The 22422-nt window shown below is 41.8% G+C and overlaps 1 protein-coding gene across 5 annotated transcripts in view; it reads left to right on the top strand.

Moving 5' to 3' along the window:
- Positions 1–22422, top strand: part of RXRA (retinoid X receptor alpha) — a 310855-nt gene that overhangs the window by 257723 nt on the left and 30710 nt on the right. For 4 of the 5 annotated variants that reach the window (XM_073599591.1, XM_073599593.1, XM_073599595.1 and 1 more), the window contains one exon: positions 14684–14740. The exons of the other annotated variant lie outside the window; for it this stretch is intronic. In XM_073599591.1, coding sequence (XP_073455692.1) covers positions 14684–14740 — 57 coding nt within the window. The remainder of the gene's footprint in view (positions 1–14683; positions 14741–22422) is intronic. 5 annotated transcript variants of the gene reach the window in all.

The following is a 22422-nucleotide window of genomic DNA, read 5'->3' on the forward strand; positions in this document are numbered from 1 at the left end:
AGGAGCATGCGCTGTATAATTCAATACGTTTAGCAGCTTGGCTGAATAACAAGGCCTTCATCTTCCAGAAGCTTTTGCTATAACCTAGCAGGGATCAGATTATGTAAGCAGGAAACGGCCGAACTGAGCCCTTTCCCAGGACTTGGTGGCCTCCTTGGGAGGTCTGCCATACATCAGCGCGATCCGATTCCACTAAAATCGCTAAGCTGGGACGCCCCAGCCTCTTCTGCAGACCTCTACATCTCGGCCACACGTGACAGGAACCCAGACAATCCCAGCATTGTGACTGACTGACAATTGTCATTACCCCACAGTGACACAAGGCCTCCATTATTTCCCTCGCTAGCGCTCCTCTGCTTCTTATCCCAGAGAGTTTAGAATGTGTTCATTTTATATTGTAAGAATTTGTAGAAAATCTTCTCATCCTTGTGACTCTGCCAGAAACATGCACTTTCCAGGGGTAGGCAAGCATCATTTTTAAGGTATCAGGTACTTTGTCTTACTTACACCTATCAAGGAAAAGTGGTAAAGCTTTTTATTTAATTTTATATATTTTTTTGTGAAAGTAGTAGTAGTAGTTTTTAGTGAAAGAGTTCCTCATATTATAAATCGCGTCTCCTTCACTAGCCTGCAGTATATCGAAACCCAAGAACAAGAAATTTAGATGCTGCACTTTACAAGTCCTTAGGGCAGAGTTGTCGCCGTAAGGCCCCTTTCAGACGGGCATTCCAATCAGATCCACCTGTCAGTTTTTCAGACGGACCTGATTGGAGGGTCCATTCATTGCTATGAACAGGCAGGTGTAAACAGACTTGTGTCCTTTTTTTACCCACCTACCTCCAGGTCTGATAAGGCCCGCTAAAAATAAATCTTCCATATAAGCAGAGTGGATCTGAAGAAGCTGGGTGTAAATGGACACTGTTTACTCCTGGCCCCCATAGAGCAGGGCGAGCTCTATCCAAGTCCGCTCTGCAGATGCTGAGCGGACATGGATGTGTCATCTGCCTGCTCTGCACTGATCAATAGGAGATCAGCTCACAGATCCCTTGCTGATCGCAATGGAATCTGTCCTGTTTGAAGGGGGCTTAAAGCTGGGTACAGACTACAGTTTTCTTTTTTTTTTTTGTTCGTGCAACCCTGCAAATTGCACGAAAAAAAAAAAACTGACAGCTCAGGAGCTGCTGTACTAACAATGCGAGGATAGTCCAGCGATTGTCTGAGAGCGGCTTCTGGTGTTCCAGCATGCTCGTCTGACAGAGGCCGACCGGACAGACCGCCATACACACAGAATGTCGGCCGGTATTTTTTGTACCGGCAAGTGCCTCCCAACATTCTGCCCGTGTGTACGGGGCTTTAGAGACTCTCCTGATCTGGACCACAAACACCTCCCTCTCTGCCTATCGCCATTACATAAGGAAGTGTTTCTTAGTGATTCACAGAAGATAGCTGAGAAAGCTGAGAAAATTGTTTGAGATTTCAGCTCAGTCCACAGGATGCTACAAAGATACTGGATTTATAGCGATTGGCAATTAGTTTTATGTGCCTATAGAAAATGTTCTTAGCCTGTAAAGGAAAACCAGTGCAGCCAACACATTTAAAGCCTTGTATACACTGGTAGTTTTTTTTTCTTTCCTTCAACCCAGCGGGCTGAAGGAAAATAAAAACTGAAGAACGGAGAAGGAGCCGTTGTACTAACAATCTGATGTTAGTACTGCAAGCACTCCTTCTGATCTATTGTGTTCTTAGAGGGGAGTGGCCCCCTGCCAAAACACACCAGTAAGCACTCTGTCATTGGCTGAGAGTGCTGATCGGTTGCCGATCTGCAGTCCTTTTTTGTTCATGCCCCTTCGACAAAAGTCGGCTTAACAGCCAGCTTCTGTCCGACCGGATGCCATACACATGGGCCGACTGTCGGCCGGTTTCTATTGAACCAGCTGATGCCACCCAGTATTGGACTTGTGTGTACAGCCCTTAAGGGCTTGTAAGTTGCAATACTATAAATTTTTGTTCTTCGGTTTAGATATGCTTTAGGACTAATAAGATGAATGCATTACATTTTTGTTTTGGGTTACAATATAAAGTGTTTGTAAAGTCTTTTTTTAGTTTTAGATTAGAGTATGGTACAACTAGGATTTTACCCCCTTCCTGACCAGAGCACTTTTTGCGATTCGGCACTGCGCCGCTTTAACTGACAATTGCGTGGTCGTGCGGCGTTGCACCCATACAAAATCTTTTTTTTTTCCCACAAATAGAGCTTTCTTTTGGCGGTATTTAATCACCTGTACGGTTTTTATTTTTTGCGCTATAAACAAAAAAAACAATTTTGAAAAAAAAAAGCTATATTTTTTACTTTTTGCTATAATAAATCTCCCCCAAAAATATTTGTTTTTTATGTTTTCCTCAAAAAAACAAGGAAGGTGGGGACTTTAAATGAAACATGCACCCCAGGAGATAACACGATAACAATGAATATGGCAGGTACCCAAAATATAATAGAACCAAAAACGTTGCATAAAAGCATCACATGGCATCAATTGGTATTAAATGGTTTAATGTTTTCCTCAGTTTAGGCCAATATGTATTCTTCTACATATTTTTGGTAAAAAAAATCGCAACAAGCGTATATTGATACGTTTGGACAAAATTTATAGCGTCTACAAAATAGGGGATAGTTTTATGGCATTTTTATTATTCATTTTTTTTTTTTTATTAGTAATGGCGGCAATCTGCGATTTTTATCGTGACTGTGACATTATGGCGGACACTTTTGACACTATTTTGGAACCATCATTTACATGGCAATCAGTACTATAAAAATGCACTGATTAATATGTAAATGACACTGGCAGGGAATGGGTTAACCACTAGGGGGCGATCAAGGGGTTAAGTGTGTCCTAGGGAGTGATTCTAACTGTGGGGGGGGGCTTCAACTCACATGACAGCGATCACTGCTCCCGATGACAGGGAGCAGTAGATCTGTCATGTCACTAGGCAGAACGGGGAAATGCCTTGTTTACATAGGCACTTTCCCGTTCTGCAGCTCTGTGACATGATCGCCGGTAGACCGGCTGACGTCGAGTCCGCGGGTCCCGCGGACACAGTCACGCTGTATGCGGCGGGCCCACTAGCCCCACCAATTAAAGGGGACGTACAAGTACGCCCATTTGCCCACCGCTGCCATTGTGCCGACGTATATCGGCGTGCAGCAGCCGGCAAGTGGTTAAATCAAAAATGTAATTTATTGCAGCTTATCATTCTTTAGCTGTGGTGGCTACATTGGTTTTCTTTTCTAGGCTTTTTCCCTCAGTTTTCACCTGGTGATCTGGCCAGTAACACACCTCTTGTATTAGAGTGCCCAGCTCTGGATGAAAGAGCACAGGGGGCACCTTTGAACAGAAGCATTGTTAATCTAGGGGAAGGGGGAATCTTTGATGTACTAGCAGATTTAGGCAGGCCATACATAATTCTTTTTTTTTTTTTTTTTTTTCATTCAACCAGCCGGTTAAACAGAAAAAAAAAAAAAATTCCCCCATCCACACGTTCAATGTGGATGGGGGAATCCTTCCTGCTGAGTTATAGTATTCTCTCAGCAGAGAGCCTTCCCCACAGGTAGAATACAATGATCAGTGTTTCCTGCTATAGCCAGTGGCACTGATTATCTGGGAAAAACCTAACAATCTGTTTGTATACAAGTCCATACACACTCAACTCAGGATCCTGGTGAGTGTCTTTGGGGTGATAAGTGCCAGTGGTAGATCTCGCTGAGACCAAAGGTTTTAGTTCTGGCCGTTCTCCTTTGTCATTGGCATGGACTGTTCAGAGAAGCCTAGTATAGTGAAAAGTGTCCTTGGAGTATCCCATACCACCCTAACCCCTCTCCTGTTAAAGTTATTTCAAGCAATAAATACTAAAAAGACAAACCCGTAGACTGTTTATTGGAGCTGGAATGACTGATGGACTGTTGCTTGAGTGACTGACTGCCTCTGTACTGAACCAGTTAATATCAGCCACTCCTGCGGGGTTAGCAATAGACACATTTAGTGCAGGCAGATGGAAAACAATGGCAAAGTGATGGTAGAACGTCAAGGAGAAACAATTCACAGACCGGTGTGCTTACAGCATTAATCCCATGCAATTAGGACATGCTGGCCTTGTGTCTTGTATTGTGGCAGCTGTTCTGTAACTCTGTAGAAGCGACATTGGTAAGATTTCAAGGTGTCCTTTCAGCGTAGAATACATCAGACACAATCTGTTTCAAATTGCAGTTTTTGAGTGAAGTAAAACTAAAGCAGAGGACAAGAGTGAGTCACTCAAACCTTTGTCTATAGTCTCTCTGCAATCGGGAAGAGATAAAAGATGTTTAGCATTAGAGTTCTGGCAGAGCCTAGGCATGTGTAAAGAGGCGGAGTTGTGACACGGGTAATAATTGCAGTCCAAAAAAGTCTCACCCTCCAATAAAAAAGCAAAATGGTAGGCAAGGACTTTCCATTCAAGAAGAGGGAATCTTTAAAGTGTTACTAAACCCAGTAATATGAAAATAGTTCATACCCCCCCCCCCCCCCCCCCCCACACACACACAGCTTATAAATCTTCTTTTTACATTAAAATATTGCCACTATACACCTTTTTGACTGATCTGAATACCACGGTCAGTGATAAACTGCAGAGTTTTTCCAGTGCTGAGAGTTCAGGGAGGAGGAGATTTCCACTGCAGCCTGTCTACACATCCACATGTGTGATGTGGCTATCTCTGAGAACAAGTAAATGTTCTCTACACCTGAGCCAGGTCTATGTCAAGCACAGAGATCGGTCCCTTCAGTGCCCTTGTGTAGTTTTTTATTTGAGAAAGCATACCCTCCTCCTGACATGGATGACCCCCTTCCGGCATCCTTATACAGTGAGATTATCAGACGCTATTTGATGACACCATTAGTAAATGCTTTTTTTTTTGGTGATTGAAGCTTGTAAATGGAAAATGAATAAAGCATATTAACTGTAATTGGGGGAAAAGCACTGTGGTATACCAGAAAGCCTAGATCCAGGAGATGAGCTGTAACTGGCTGTCCCTAACTTAGCTGCCTCTGCAAATAATGGATTTTGCAGAGTAAAATTCAGTTCCTGAATGGTGAAGTTCTTGGAATTCACTTTATACCTAAAAGTAAAGTTTTGTGTTTCCGGAGGGGGCAGTCGCGACACCGTCACGCGTCTGTGAGGCCTGCGGGAACATTTGGTTTCTATCCAAGTCACATGTGTGAAAGATAGGATTAAAAGTGAATTATACCAGAAAAGAGCTTCAGAATTAAAATGCGTTGTGAAAATCGGCAGGATGACAGCTGGGCCATTAAACACCCAAAACTCCCACTTCTGCCTGTTCGAGCCAGACAGGAATACTGCGCTAATCTCCGCAGATCACGCTATTCGCTTCCCCTAAAACTAAAACACGACTTTTCTGGCATTGGACAGAGATATATGATACCATGTTCTCGGATTGTCTACTGCTTAAACTTTTGAAGCTTAAGGTGGCAGTTGTTGAAATTATAGAACTGGGTTGGAATTCAGAAAACTAAAGTTTTTGCCTGAGATGACTGGCTTGTGCCAAGATAACCCATTTGTATATGTTGTTAAAGGGGACCTGTCAAAGAAAGAAAGAAAACTCTGGAAATGATTCCCCTTTCTGAGAACATCATGCTTCACTACTTAGAGAGTCTGTGACCCGGAATGAGTATGCAGGTGATATGGTTGCAGTAGTGTGGGTGGAGGCGATTCCCCAGTTATTGTCAACTTCTTACGAATAACCTACACCAAGCTGGGCAACCCATTATTTCTAATGGGGGGGAAAGCCAGGAGATGGAGCCTGAGTAAAGAGCCTGGCAGTGGGGAAAGCAAATAAAATTCTTAGGGGTGTCACCAGAGGGATTATCAGTAGGAGAAAGGAGGTCCTGGTTCCATCACATAGAGCTTTAAAGACAAGCTGACCTCCCCATTCTAGGGATGCGACGGTTAAATCCCTCGCCGGCCACTGTCATCTTATATCCCCAGCTACTTCCGGGTGCCAGATTTTTGGCCTCTTGATTAGCCGGGTCAAGGAAAGACATTATCCCACTTATGCACACGGGAGTCTGTCATGGCGGCACAGCCAGGGAGTGCTGGGAATGCAAGCTCATCTGCGCATGCGCAGCTCAGTATGCATCCAGTGGCAGATTGCGAGCAGTTTTTTATTAGGTAAGTTCAGTTCTGCTTTAAGCTGGTCATAGACAAGTATTTAACCATCTACCCATACAAATGAGAGACTGAGATAAGGTAATATGTATAGCCTCCAGAAAAGAAGGGAAATGGGGAACATGACTGAAACCTTTAAAGGGTAACTCCACTTTTGTGGGAAAAAAAGCAAATAAAAAAATAATATAGCTTATACAATTTCTACACAAGTCATATTGTAATTGAATGTTAAACATTACCTTTCCTTTTCGATCTGCAGCACTGCAATTTTCTGTAAAATGCAATGAAATATGGCAACTTGGAGGAGTAGTGTGCATAGATGGTGTACAGGGCGCCCTCAAAATTGGCATTTCCTTCTTGTGTGATTGGCTTACTGATTTTTCCATAAGTCTGCACAAAGATACAAATTAGATTTTGGCCATCCCCTGCAACAAAATTTTTATTTTTGGTAAGATAGTCTCAAGGGGAAATTGTGTCTAAAGGGATGCAGACCCTGCAACTTCCCTCATTAGAGACCTGCAGGTGCAGCAGCTGATTGATAATTGTATAGTCACTCCCATTCACTTTGCCCATGGACGCAGACAAACAAACAGCTATTTGTTCGGGATAACAAAAGGTAGTAATTTGCAACAAAGTTTGTTAAAATCCTTGCAATGTACATAGATCACCCAGAGGTGAATGTTTTTTTTTTCTCAACAAAAGTGGGGTTACTCTTTAAATACCAAAGCCCATCCACACATGTGTTACAGTAATATTAAGTAATGTTACTAAGCTAAGCAGGGAAAATGTTACTAAGCTAAGCTCTGTGGAAACCTTGCAAAAAGATCTGAACAAATTAATGAGGTGGGCAACTACATGGCAAATGAGGTTTGATGTAGAAAAATGTGAAATAATGTATCTGGGTGGCAAAAATATGAATGCAATCTATACACTGGGGGGGGGGGGGGGGAGAACATCTGGGGGAATCTAGGATGGAAAAGGACCTGGGTGTCCTAGTAGATGATAGGCTCAGCAATGGCATGCAATGCCAAACTGCTGCTAACAAAGCAAACAGAATATTGGCATGCATTAAAAAGGGATTAATTTCAGAGCTAAAACGATAATTCTCCCGCTCTGCAAGACTCTGGTCCGGCCGCACCTAGAGTATGCTGTCCAGTTCTGGGCACCAGTCCTCAGGAAGGATGTACTGGAAATGGAGCGAGTACAAAGAAGGGCAACAAAGCTAATAAAAGGGTCTGGAGGATGTTAGTTATGAGGAAAGGTTACAAGCACTGAACTTATTATCTCTGGAGAAGAGACGCTTGAGAGGGGATATGATTTCAATATACAAATACCGTACTGGTGACCCTACAATAGGGATAAAACTTTTTCACGGAAGGGAGTTTAATAAGACACGTAGCCACTCATTAAAATTAGAAGAAAAGAGGTTTAACCTTAAACTATGTAGAGGGTTCTTTACTGTAAGAGCGGCAAGGATGTGGAATTCCCTTCCACAGGCAGTGGTCTCAGCGGGGGGGGGGTATGGATAGTTTAAAAAAACTATTAGATAAGCACCTGAATGATCACAATATACAGGGATATACAATGTAATACTGACATATAATCACACACATAGGTTGGACTAGATGGACTTGTGTCTTTCTTCAATCTCACCCACTATGTAACCAGGGGTGGTGGCTTACTGTGTAATTCATTTTGGTTGTCACCCTAAACACACAGATGTAAACAATCCGTGACATGATGCAATGAATTAAAACAAAAAAAAGGGTCTGGTGCATTTAGTGTGTTAGCATGCATTGTCAGAATGAATGTTCTGCTTTAGTACACTGCACCTCAATTCACAAGAACACTTTTTGTTAACATATCTGCTTCAATGGGACATTTGAAAAGCAGTGGTATGTGTGTACCACAGCCATACCGCTGCTTTAAAAGAAAACTCAGCAGTGGGCTTTACAAATGTGCATTGCTGGCTTTGAGTGTCCAAGGGTGGCAGAGTACAACAGAAATTAATTAGTAGCGAGAAAAAAAAAAAAAACCGAGAAGATTCCAGTCATGTGACCTGTCAAAGTAACGTGAATGACTCTCATTCAGTTAAGGAGCTCTTTCTGCTGCGTTAAGTAGAGAGACCTCTGTGGGGTAACACAGGTGACACTCTACGGTTCACACTTAATGAATGGGTCGTAAAATGCAGAATGCAATTCGAGTGTCACACCAGAATAGAACAGGGAGGGCATAACGATATTCACTGCCCATTATAAATGAGCTATGTAGTGTGAAGGACCCTAAGGGTGTGAATCGGATGCAGAAGAGCAATATTTTCAATATGATGCTGAGATCTAGAACATAGGGATATAACCTCCAACTAGCTAAGTACAAAAATGTAGTTTGTCACACCTTTTATTGGTCAGCTCAAATTATTAAACTTATAAGCTTTTGCTATCCCAGACATGCCCTGTACAGTCCTTTAAAGTGGAGTTCCATCCCAAAAAAAAAAAAAAAAAAATCATAAATGTGCATTAAAAAAAAATAAAATTTTTTTACTCACCTCTAACTGCCTATTGCTAGGGGTCCCACGTAATCTGCCTCCTTCAGTGCCTGGGCTCCTGACGTCACTTTCTTCGGCACCTACCGCCCGCTACTGCTCCTGGGAGATATGTGTCATCATTTCCCAGGAGTCAGTGGGCAGCGCAGAGGGCTAGGTTGCCATAACAACGGGGCGTGCACTTCCGCCGCCCGTTGTTATGGCAACCTGTATACTTTACAGCACCGCTACAGCGCATTGCTGCGCATGCGCGAGAAGGGGGCACAGTATCCCGGAACTAAATGCTTGTGGGCTTCACATGCCCACAAGCAAAATGACAACGGCCAGAGCACAGTCATCAAAGTTTTTTTTAAAAAGATGAAACCGGACACCGGAAGACAATTTTAATAGGAGACGTGAGCGTTATAATAACATTGTAAACGCTTGTGAAAGGTTCTAAAAAAAAAAAAATTGAGATTGTAGTTGGAACTCCGCTTTAACTAGGTAACCAATGCTTAGAACAGAATTCCAGCAGGGGTAGTGAGTCAGTCACTGATGATAAGTCAGTTTAAACATTTTTTAGGATAATCAAGTATAAGTGCATTCTCAGACAAAAAGAAAAAGGGAATGCTTAAAGCTAAACTCCAACTTTCTTTTCACTAGAACTGAATGGAATGATCAGTCCCAGCATAGACCATACTGTACCATGTTGCTCTGTTGTCTGCAGATCTTCTAGCTTTGGTGTTGGCTTTGTACCATGTGACATTCTGTATAGTCTGGGACTTCCAGACACTTCCTGCTTCATCCCTAGCCTAGAACCCCTCTGGAGTCTGCAAATTATGTAACTACCTTCACAGCTCTGATGGTGGGTGGGAGGGAATGAACACATCCTAATTAGCATTCAATCCTGCCCGCTCACACCTACAGAAAGAGTCCAGATCTCCCAAGTCCCTCCTCACAGATCCCAGCATCATTAAAAAAAAAAGGAAAGCCCCCAATATATCTATAGATCTCTCTCTCTCTCTCTCTCTCTCTCTCTCTATATATATATATATATATATATATATATATATATATATATATATATATAGAGCTATATATAGAGATATAGAGATATATATCTATAGATATGGATACAGTATCTCACAAAAGTGAGTACGCCCCTCACATTTTTGTAAATATTTTATTATTATTATCATGTGACAACACTGAAGAAATTAAACTTTGCTACAATGTAAAGTAGTGAGTGTACAGCTTGTATAACAGTGTAAATTTGCTGTCCCCTCAAAATAACTCAACACACAGCCATTAATGTCTAAACTGCTGGCAATAAAAGTGAGTACACACCTAAGTGAAAATGTCCAAATTGGGCCCAAAGTGTCAATATTTTGTATGGCCACCATTATTTTCCAGCACTGCCTTAACCCTCTTGGGCATTGAGTTCACCAGAGCTTCACAGATTGCCACTGAAGTCCTCTTCCACCCCTCCATGACGACATCACGGATCTGGTGGATGTTAGAGACCTTGCATTCCTCCACTTTCTGTTTGAGGATGCCCCACAGATGCTAAATAGGTTTTAGGTCTAGGTTTTACCCTCAGCTTCTTTAGCAAGGCTGTGGTCCTCTTGGAGGTGTATTTGGGGTCGTTATCATGTTGGAATACTGCCCTGCGGCCCAGTCTCCGAAGAGAGGGGCTCATGCTCTGCTTCAGTTTGTCACAGTACATGTTGGCATTCATGGTTCCCTCAATGAACTGTAGCTCCCCAGTGTCGGCAGCACTCATGCAGCCCCAGACCATGACACTCCGACCACCATGCTTGACTGTAGGCAAGATACACTTGTCTTTGTACTCCTTACCTGGTTGCCGCCACACACGCTTGACACCATCTGAACCAAATAAGTTTATCTTGGTCTTATCGGACCACACTAATGGTTCCAGTAATCCATGTCCTTAGTCTGTTTGTCTTCAGCAAACTGTATGCAGGCTTTCTTGTGCATCATCTTTAGAGGAGGCTTCCTTCTGGGCCGATAGTCATGCAGACCAATTTGATGCAGCGTGCGGCGTATGGTCTGAGCACTGACAGGCTGACCTCCCACCCTTTCAACCTCTGCAGCAATGCTGGCAGCACTCATACGTCTATTTTGCAAAGACATCCTCTGGATATGACGCTGAGCATGTGCACTCAACTTCTTTGGTTGACCATGGCAAGGCCTGTTCTGAGTGGAACCCGTCTTGTTAAACCATGTATGGTTTTGGCCACCGTGCTGCAGCTCAGTTTCAGGGTCTTGGCAATCTTCTTATAGCCTAGGCCATTTTTATGTAGAGCAACAATTCTTTTTTTCAGATCCTCAGAGAGTTCTTTGCCATAAGGATCCATGTTGAACTTCCAGTGACCAGTATGAGAGGGTGAGAGCGATAAAAAAACAAATTTAACATACCTGCTCCCCATTCACACCTGAAACCTTGTAACACTAACAAGTCACATGACACCTGGGAGGAGAAATGGCCAATTGGGCCTAATTTGGACATTTTCACTTAGGGGTGTACTCACTTTTGTTGCCAGCGGTTTAGACAATAATGGCTGTGATTTGAGTTATTTTGAGAGGACAGCAAATTTACACCGTTATACAAGGTGTACACTCACACTCACTACCCACTATTTTACATTGTAGCAAAGTGTCATTTTTTCAGTGTTGTCACATGAAAAGAATATAATAAAATATGCCAGATACTGTATAGATATAGATCTATATATACATATATAGATAGATAGTAAAACCTTGGATTGCGAGCATAATTCGTTCCGGAAACATGCTTGTAATCCAAAGCACTTGTATATCAGTGAATTTCCCCATAAGAAATAATTGAAACGCAAATGATTTGTTCCACAACCATTTATTCATAAGTCCTTCAGTTTATAGTCCATATAAAAAGATTATAGCAAGGTTGTGTATCCATAAAATGTCCATCCACAAATGGAAGCCTCCACAAGGGGATTAGAAGCAAAATCCAGCAGGAGCTACAGAGTATAAAAGAGAGGCGCCTCAAAGTGTAGCAATATGGTTACATTTAATGAAGGTACAACATTTACTAACTCATGTGGTTGATGATTAAGAGGCACATCTAATGTATGCAGGTATCCAGGGTAAAGCTGTCCACATAGACCATCCTCCGCACCACTGGCTCTCACAGCTGTCAGTCTGCAATCGTGACCAAGAAGACTACCCTGCAGTAGAGCAATCTGAAAGCGAGGCTTGAACCGCTCTTGGAGTGCAGTGTAGAAGGGACAACGTTGATGGCGGTGAGGAGGATGATCCATGTGGACAGCTTTGCCCCAGATGCCTGCATACTTAGATGTACCTGTTTTAATGATCAACCATGTGAGATTCCAAATGTTGTACCTTCATTTAAATGTAACCATATTGCTACACTTAGAGGTGCCTCTCTCCTCTTTAATACTCAGTTATGACATGACTCTACTTGTGTATCAAGACATCGCTTGTATATAAAATCAAAATTTATTCAAAATCTTGCAAAATGCTCTCAAACCAAGTTACTCTCAAACCAAGGTTTTACTGTATATGCTGATTCTGGAAGGGATGAATAGACAGCCCTGATACACAAGCCCCATGTGAAAGTCACTTGACTTCCAGCGCCACTATCACAGACTATCACACAGAAAATGCTTTTTCTTGCAGATGTGAACGAATGGTAACCCAAGCACGACGTGCGTTGTCACGTGTTTTCGAAATGCACAGCAAAGCACACGTTTCTTGTGCAGGTTGCCGCTCATTTGGAAATGCACAGATGCGAATGCAAGCATGACGCACATTGCTACACGTTTTCAAAACACATGGCAAAGCATGTGTTTTCTTGCAGCTTGCTGTGCATTTGGAAACACACAGATGTGAATGAATGGTATTGCAAGCACACTGCGCGTTTTATAAACGCACAGAAAAGCATACATTTTCTTGCGGGTTGCTGTGCATTTGGAAACGTGCAAATGCGAAAGAAATGGTAATGCAAGCACGATGAGCATTGCCATGCATTTTTGAAAAGCATGGCATGGTGTGCATTTTCTTGTGGGTTGCCATGCATTCAGAAAAACGCAGATGCAAAAGAAAAGTGGTTGCCATTTGTTTCTGAAATGCATGACCAAGCACATTTTTCTTCACTGTTTGCTGCGCGTTTTTGATATGCATGGCAAAGAGTGCGTTTTTTTTGCAGGTTGCTGTGCGCTCACACACGCAGATGCAAACAAATGGTAATACAAGTGAACGACACATTGTCACACATTTTCAAAGTGTGCGTTTTCTTGCGAGTTGCCTGCATTTGGAAACGCGCAGATGCAAACAAATGGTAACATAAGTATGATGTGCGTTGCAGTGTTTTCGAAATGTGCGGCAAAGTGCGTGTTTTTGTGTGGGTTACCATGCCTGTGTTGCGCTGTGTTTTTTAAACAAAAACACAGCGCAGCGCAGGCATGGCAACCCGCACAAAAACACGCACACTTTGCCATGTGTTTTGAAAAAGAGCAGCAGTGAGAATGCAGCCTAAATGGTAATGCAAGCGTGACATACATTGCTGCTGATTTACAAAAAACATGGCAAAGAGTGGATTTTTTATTGTGGGTTGTCCTGCTTTTGGAAACGGGCAGATCAGAACGCAAATGTGATGCGCATTTACATGCATTTTTAAAGACACGCGGCATTTTCTTGTGGGTTGTCATGCATTCAGGATCACGCAGATGAGAAATCGGCCTAAATAGAAAGTGGGACGTGTATTGCCACACATTTTAGAAAGGCACCGCAAAGCGTCGGTTTTCTGTTTGGGTTGTCATGCATTTAGAAAGACATAGATGAGTACCCAGACTATGTGGCACCCTGAGAGCGACGGGTGTTTGGTGGGTGCTGCCACGGGTTTTTCCTGTGCGGGTTGCATAAAAATTGCCTTTAGAACACTTTAACTTTCTGTCTAAAGTTCCACTTCTTCCTTCTTCTTCCCTATTCACCGCACAGAGGAATGGAGTGTGGGTGGGGATAACACAATTTCATACCTCCCCCAATCACCACCCACATGAAGGCCCAGAAACACCCACATTAGTCCTTAGACCCGCCCACATCAACTCCCACAGCTGCTTCAAGTGACTCCCATAGCCGGTGCTCTGTCAGTTCATCGAGATCTCCAATCACGTCACTTCCGGTTACTGTAAAGCATCAATAATTGCCAATTTTGACGAGTTGCTGTTTTGACACAACACCGGCAAGCGTGTACACTCCGGCACATGATATTATGAGCGGACATTGTTAGTCTGCCTGATACTAACCAAAAACATGGCCGCCTCCGAGGCGGCAACAACTTTTTCCTTCTTAGCCGCTGTTCTGTCAAAACAGCAATATCTTCGTGTACCGGAGTGGACACGTTTGCCGGAGTTGTCTCAAAACAGCAACTCGTCTAAATCTCCAATTACTGATGCCTTACAGTGACCGTAAGTGACGTGATGTATTCAGCTAAAATAGGCAAGATACAGATAGAATGACAGTGGGGTTGTGATTGAATGCATCTGTTATTTTGGGGAGGAAAAGCTGGAGTTCTGCTTTAATGGATATCTTAGTCTTTCTCTGCCGCCAGTCTTCTATATGTGTGTATTTATGTTTCTATTTTCCGTTTATGGCAGCATATTCATAGAAATAAGTCACCTTTGTATTGTAGACTTCCACATTTCAATGAATACAGATCAGTCTGTGCACACAGCAGTTGTTTCCTCCAAAAATTGGCTGTTTTTCCCTCTCCACAATATCATTCTTTGAATGTCTTTTCGTGTTGATGTCACAGCGCAGTCACTGACCACTTGAGCAGATTGTGTAAAATCAAAAATGTTGACCTTTTTATTCCGCGACGATGGAAATGCAATAATCGCTGTAAATTTTGCTGTGTTGCAGGGATGGAGCATCATCCATCCCCGACTACAAGAGATCGCCCGTACCCGGCGGATAAAGGTATTTCCAGACGTTTACTGTTAATGACACTAACATGGTCAGACTAGGGGTTCTCAACTTTTCATTTATTCAGTCCCTTCTAGAATCAGTAAACAATAAAAGCATCACTGCCTGCAGAATTTCTATGTTATGGAGGACCCCCAGCCCCCCCCCCCCCAAACTTTCATATTTGCATGTTGTTAGATGGGCAGCTCAAGCAAAGCAGTGTGATTTTGTCATTTATTTCTTACAGGGCATTAGCAGAAAAAATTCCCTTTCAGTTAGACAGACAGACAGACCCCACCAGACTTGCATGGATCGGCAAGGCTCAACCATTGTGCGACACTGCCACGCAGGAGTCTGCATATGTTATGAGTAATGTGGCTGCCCTGTGTTCACATAGAACTCACAACTACATAAATAATGTACAAAAATATTCACACGCACTGAGAAGAATTTGTTCATTAAAGTGTATCTATAGCCAAAACTTTTTTAAAAATCTTTTTTTAATTTTTTTTAGATTTTGATAGAATGTGCAGGGTGGCCATAAAACCCCTGTCAGGTTTTACTATTATTTGGAGCTCTGTTGCAGAGATCTCCTCTTACTTGTGGCCTCCTTCTAAAAAAAAAAAAAAAAAAAAAAAAAAAAGCATCTGTCTATGTTCCAGTTGGGGAGTTTCCTTCACTACTCATCTGGGGAGAATGTAGGTACACTGCTGCCACTTCTTATGCAACTTTCTTCAACATGCGACACAAAGTTGCATGACAAGTCAAAACACATTTATTTCAATAGGTGCCATCTTAATTTCCGCGACTCAAGTTGTTGTGACAAAATAAAAATAGTTCCTGCACTACGTTTCTGTGTCTTCCTTGTGACATGAGTGCCATAGACTGCAATTTTAAAATCACAAAAGTTGCGAGGAAGTAGTTTGACTTATCTTTGATACTTTGGCTGTGGCAGATGGTTTTGTAAGTTAAATATGATGTGTCACTCTCCGTATTGTTATGATTTGCCAGAGTTGCAAAACATCAAAATGGCAGGACAGTCACATTGGTGTTGCAAGAAAGTTGCAGTGCAAAGTCACACTGGAAGTCGCAGGACTTTGTGGTTGCAGCAGTGAGAACCAAGTCTTAAACCTGACAGAGGTTCTAACCCTTCCCACTTTGTACAAAACTAGAAAAAAATATTGGGTATAGATACACTTAACGTTTACTTCCTTCACATGTATAGCCAACAAAAAGCTTAAAAGACTTCTGTTCCTTTTAGCACTGAAGGCAATCTTTGCACTTTCTTCCTGTTGCTCGATGTTGAACTTTTTAAATATATAAATGCCCAAAAAAGTAAAAAGTGATTTTTATGTTCATTCTGTATGGTGTGAAAACAATGAATTTTAGCCTCAGTGTGTGTGTGGTCTCTCGTCCTGCTGGCCATACAGGGTAAGTAATGTTATTAAAGGCTTATTCCATTTTTGGTAAAAATGTATCAATGCACCCATATTGAACAAGGAAAAAATGGGCATTTCTTAGATTTCTGCATTTTGCAAAGCATTACAACCACAATCAGTGGCTGGTGGGTGCAATGTACAGGCTTCTGCAGACTATTACTCCAGTCCCAGGCCCCTACTAAGGTACAGACCTTCAGTGTTGGAGCTGGAGGAAGTAAACGGTGGACTTACAAGTTCAGTGATGTCACTGCATTGGTGTTCCATTGAAATATTTGAGTCCCTTTGCCATGGAGAAAGATGGGATTGTAATTTTCCATTCACAAATTCATGTGAATATATCTGGTAATGGATGACATGACTGTAATGATCTGAGCAATGCAAAGCTGCCCTGAATTAGAAGAAAAATATGAAATGCTGTGGGAAGGTGAATGCCGTGATTCATGTAGCAGGAAGAGTAGTTTGAGGATGGGGGCTGTGGACTGTGACCATAGATATGGGGGTAACATGATATGTGGTCAGAAAGGTGGGCTTAGCCATTAAATGATTAAACTACAGATATCCTTGGGCAACAAATTTCTTACACTTTCAACACCTGCCAATTGCCCACCAGCCCCTGTCTGTCTAACTGGTCAGTACCTTCATGTGCATCAGTCATTGTGCCCTGCAGACCTAACTATTGTTCACAGCATTTGGGCCACCCTGTCTCTTGTTACAATATCTGCTGAGCGGAACTAAATGTGGGTTAGAAGGGCTGGGAGAGGTCATACCATAGCATCCAGCTATGAACTGAGACCATAGCCACAGAAGGGTTAAAAAAAAAAATAGCAAGATAGCTAGGGGGATATAAATGCTGTTATTGTTCAAGAAAAACTACTGACCTCTGTAAAATAAACTCACTTTTTATGGTGCCTTGCCGCAGCCCTTGCCATCCCTCTGAAAATCAATCCACAATTTTCAGAGGGCGATTGACAGGGGGCTGGGAGGCAATATGTTGACTCTTCACCACCTGTTTTAACCCTCAAAAGGCTTAACCACCTTGTTGCAACTGCATGCATTGCATGTGGTTTGCAGGGCAGATGAGGTGTGGTCCCATAGTCTTGCATAGTTTTGGGTTGATTCACTAAAACTAGAGAGTTCCAAATCTGATGCAGCTATGCATGGTAGCCAATCAGCCTCCAGGTTGAAGTTAGAAGCTGATTGGCTATCATATACAGTTGTACCAGATTTTGCACTCTCCAGTTTTAGTAAATCCACCCCCTTGTGTTTGGCAGCAACACTGCCCGCCGAATGTGATGGGGGGGGTTTACATCTTTATCATTTATTTTTTTATTTTATTTATTTCAGGTACTTATATAGCCGTCAATTTACGCAGAGCTTTACATATACATTGTACATTCACATCAGTCCCTACCCTCAAGGAGCTTACAATCTAAGGTCCCTAACTCACATTCATACATACTAGGGACAATTTAGACAGGATCCAATTAATCTACCAGCATGTCTTTGGAGTGTGGGAGGAAACCGGAGTACCCGGAGGAAACCCACACAGGCACAGGGAGAACATGCAAACTCCAGGCAGGTAGTGTCGTGGTTGGGATTCGAACCAGCGACCCTTCTTACTGCTAGGCGAGAGTGCTACCCACTACACCACTGTGCCGCCCATCATGGCACTTGTACAACAGACTTGAGCTGCTAAATGTCCTTATTTAGGTGGGCAGTTGGGGGACAGTAAAACTGCAGCTCATCTGCCTGCTTTTACTGCCCCCTGGCTGCCTGTGTGAACGAGTACATGTGTTTTCCACCTTCTCAGTATATCACAGTTGAGTAGGTCTGAACCAGGAAAATGCCTCTTCTGCAGTATATGTTTTCCCTGCTGTGAGCTGGCCAGTAATTCAGTATGGTGTTGTAGAGGGCAGGTTTTGAACATAGTTTGTGAGGGTGCTGGGCTATGGGATCCACGACTCCTTTAAAAAAAAAAAAAAAAAAAAAAAAAAGAAATCCAGTCTTGTAAATTCAGCAAACCAAAAGCATGTGTGTATCATGATATATGATGTATAAGTTTTGTATTTACTTATTTTCACTTTGGCATGCAATTGTTGCTCTTTTCTTTCTATAGCAGAGGAGTGATCCTTTAAATAAGCAGCAAAGTTACTTTTTCGGTGCTTAATCATGTGATTGTGGCCTTTAATGTCACACTGATTTTTTGCTGGCGGGGTCACCAGCATAAAAGTTTTGAAATGCCGACCTCGCGCAGGTCTGATATCTGGTGGTGGATCACCAGTGATGTTCTCTGTAAACGCTGTAATGTGATCTTTCTGCTGTGACAAAGGCATTTTATTAGGGCCACAAAGACACTTTTGTGCTTTTACTTCATCACACTGAAAACATACAAATCTTATGGTAAAGTCTGACATGACATAGGTGTCTGTAGTTCACAGTACTGCATCGCTGGGCATTACGCTGTATGACATCAGATTTCAGGGGTGTTTATTGTGTTCTCTCCCCAGTAACTCTATATACAAGTCTGCTTTCAGATCTCTATGGGAAAACAATCTCCTCTGGTGCAGAGACTAATGTAAATAGTTCAGTGTTCTCTGTGCAGAATATGGCAGAGCTATATAAATGTATAATAATAGTGAGTGACTGTGGTGGGCACAGTAGAGTGTAAGCTCCATTGGGGATGGGAAGGATGTGAATAATAGTGTTCTCTGTACAGCACTACATAATATTTCACAGCTATATAATAATAATAGTGTGTGACGGGTCATTAGAGTGTAAGTTCCTCTGGTGCAAAGACTGATGTAAATGGCCCAGTGTACTTTGTACAGAAAACGTCAGAGCTGTATAAATGTATAATAATAGTATGGAATTGTGGTGGGGGCATTAGAGTGCAAACTCCTCTGGTGCAGACACTGAAGAAGATGTCAGCCCTATATAAATGTATAGTAAAAATAATAGTGTGCAACTCTGGTGGGGAGATTAGAGTGTAAGCTCCACTAGTGCTGTGTACAGCACTTCAGAATATGTTAGAGCTATATAAATATATTAGGGTATGACTGTGGTATGGACATTAGAGTGTAAGTTCCTCTGGTGCAGAGACTGATGTGATGATTTGGTGTTTCAAACGGCACTGAAAATGAAATATGTGGGTATTATATAAATGTATATACCAAGAGTTTGTATTTGTGGGAAGGAGTGTAAGTAAATTTAATGTCTGAGCACAGGGGTATCATCCCGATATAGTAGCAAAGGAGGGTATTGGGACTTTAAATATACCCCTGCGTGCACATTTACCACCTAAACTGATTAATTTAAACAAATAACATACAATATGTCTAAAATAATGTTGTCTTTATTTTACACAATATAAAAAGCACATGTTGCTATTTTAGTACATAAAAATCTGTGCATAAAGTCTTCTGAGAAGGTCAACGCGTTTCATGGATTGTCCGCTTCATCAGGACCAATAGAATTACGACATTGAAATTGATAAATCAAGAAATTTAAAAACGTATCTATAACAAAAATATCATATCAAAAAATACAACATATTATTAGGGCTCATGCACACAGGGCGTTAGAAAAATGTAACTGTAACCGCACTACCAACGCCAGGAAAAAGCAGCTGTAAAAACGTGGTTTTAGCCACTTTTTGTTTTGGCGGTAATGCACGCTTAGTCACGTTGGCTTTTAGCGGCGTTTCTCTGCCTCTATTCAACATCAATGGTTCCTTATGAGAGCCCATTGATTTGAATAGAAGTCGCACCAGAAGTTGGATCATGATTATCTGACTTGCTGTGCAACTTGTGTGCTGAGGAACTTTTACTGCTCCTGGAAGCACAGGCTGTCGTTTTTTTTTTCTACTGCCCCTAAACACTCATACCTCCAAATGCCTCTGACAGTTTATGTGCATGGACACATAGGCTAACATGGAGGGGCGTTTAGAAGAAGTTAAAAAAAAATGTCAGACGCCCCTAACAGCAGCTGTAAAAACATCCTGTGTGCATGAGCCCTTAAAAGTGTTGTTACAGGTCAAATTATTACATTTAAGCCAAAAGTAACTAATGTTTCCATTGCTTATTAAAAAAACGTTTGTCTAAAATATTACGTATCAATTCATCCTTTGGGAAGGGGAAACTTACCCAGAATGGATGTAGTATAGTATGCTCGGTGTCCATGGAAGGAAGAGGTCCATGGTCTCATTCTGGGTAAGTTTCTCCTTCCCAAAGGATGAATTGATATGTAATGTTTAAGACATAAACGATTTTTTCATAAGGAATGGAAAATAGTTACTTTTGGATAAAATGTAATAATTTGACCTATACCAACACTTTTAATAATATGTTGTCATTTTTGATATGATGTATAATTTTCTTTGTTTTTGTTTTAGATCTGTTTTTACATTTCTTGATTTATCAATTTCAATGTGCTTAATTCTATTCGTCCTGACGAAGTGGATGATCCGTGAAATGCGTTGACCTTCTCAGAAGACTTTATGCACACATTTTTGCAATGTACTATATTGATAGCAACATGTGCTTTTTATATTGTGTAAAATAAAGACAACATTATTTTAGAAATATTGTATGTTATTAGTTTAAATATTACCCCGCGTGCACATTTACCACCTAAACTGATTACATTTAAAGTCCCAATACCCATTTTCCCTGTTTGCTATATGTATAATAATACACTATAGCAGTCCAGAGGGACAGACTCTGTTTTTTTTTTTTTTTTTGTTTTTTTTTTGTTTTTTTTTACTGTAGATACTTTGGCTCTTGATTAGTAATGTGGACACATTCGGGGTGATTTACGAATACTGGAGAGTGCAAAATCTGGTTTAGCTCTTCATAAAAAACAATTAGCTTCCAGGTACTTTGGCAGTGGATGTACTGTTCATAAAAGTTTAATAAACGTAACCCTTAAAAAAAACAGCTTCCAGATTTTATTGTCAAAGCTTAATTGAACAAACTGAAGTTAGAAGCTGATTGGCTACCATGCCCAGCTGCACCAGATTTTTAGGCCCCTGTACTCACAGGCCAAATGTTGGGAGACAACGGGCTGACAAACGGCCCATGTGTATGTCGGTCTGTCCGACAGAAGCCGCCCGCTTGGCTGGCTTCTGATGGACGTGCATGCTGGAAAACCAGCAGCCGACTGACGCCCCCTGACAGGGGAATGGGGGACGCCCCCCGCCCCACCAGAACACAACAGCTCAGCGGGGGAGATCGCTGGACTAAGCTCGCATGGTTAGTACAGCAGCTCCAGTTTTAGTAAATCTCCCTCTTTGTTTCCAGATACTTCTGTTCTGGTGTTATCAGTTAGTTATCATACAGTGATGTAGATACATACAAAGGTCTTCTCCAGGTGTTGGTCCTGTTCCTCTACACAGGTGGTTGGTTGGGTGGATTCGACTTTGTTCTAACCTGCTTACAGACAGACTGTAGATGGCCATCCCGACACTGTGTGACCCAGTGTAACTCCCCACAGCACAAACCAATCATAAGGCTTCCTGCCCTTCAGTTTGTGTGGCTCCCATACTGCTAACAGTCATACACATGTGAAAGAACACAAAACAAATAAGGACCTGTGTATAATCACTTAGCTAAGCTTGGCTACATTGAAATTTACATGCATTTTGCAGCTCTATCTTACTGTATTAGAGGTATGAGAGTACCACAATTCCAGATTATGTCCAGTGAACATTTATTATTCACAACAAAAGGTCAGAAAATATAGCCAGCTTGTTTTGGGGGCTCACAAAATCCCTCTTTATCAAGGTTTGGAGATTATAACCTACTATAAATACAATGCATCTAAAACTAGAACTACAATTACCTAATACAATTGACTTTAGATTTCTTTTTCATTTACAGTGTGGTATTTTTTTTTTAATATATCAATCATTGTAGCTCTTCAATCATAAATTGTAATATAAAGTGCAGTGTCACTATACAACATTACATGCCTAGATCTTTATTAACTGAAAATCCATAAAAATCTTGTGTTATTCCTGAAGTGAAGAAAATCCATATGCATCGCCATACTGTAGCAAATGTCATCACCTGAACTTCCATTCACCAGACTTATGGAATGCACATTCACCACAGATATATAGATAGACAGATATATGCTGCCAGATTACAAACAGCTCACAGGCGTCCGCCATAGATTTGTGTTGGCATTGGTCACCGTCTCCACAAGAGTAATCACCGACACACTTCTCCCTCAATGGGGGTAGTAGTAGTTCTCCGTATG

The sequence above is a fragment of the Aquarana catesbeiana genome, linkage group LG09 (assembly GCF_042186555.1).
Source record: "Aquarana catesbeiana isolate 2022-GZ linkage group LG09, ASM4218655v1, whole genome shotgun sequence".
Classification (NCBI taxonomy): domain Eukaryota; kingdom Metazoa; phylum Chordata; class Amphibia; order Anura; family Ranidae; genus Aquarana; species Aquarana catesbeiana.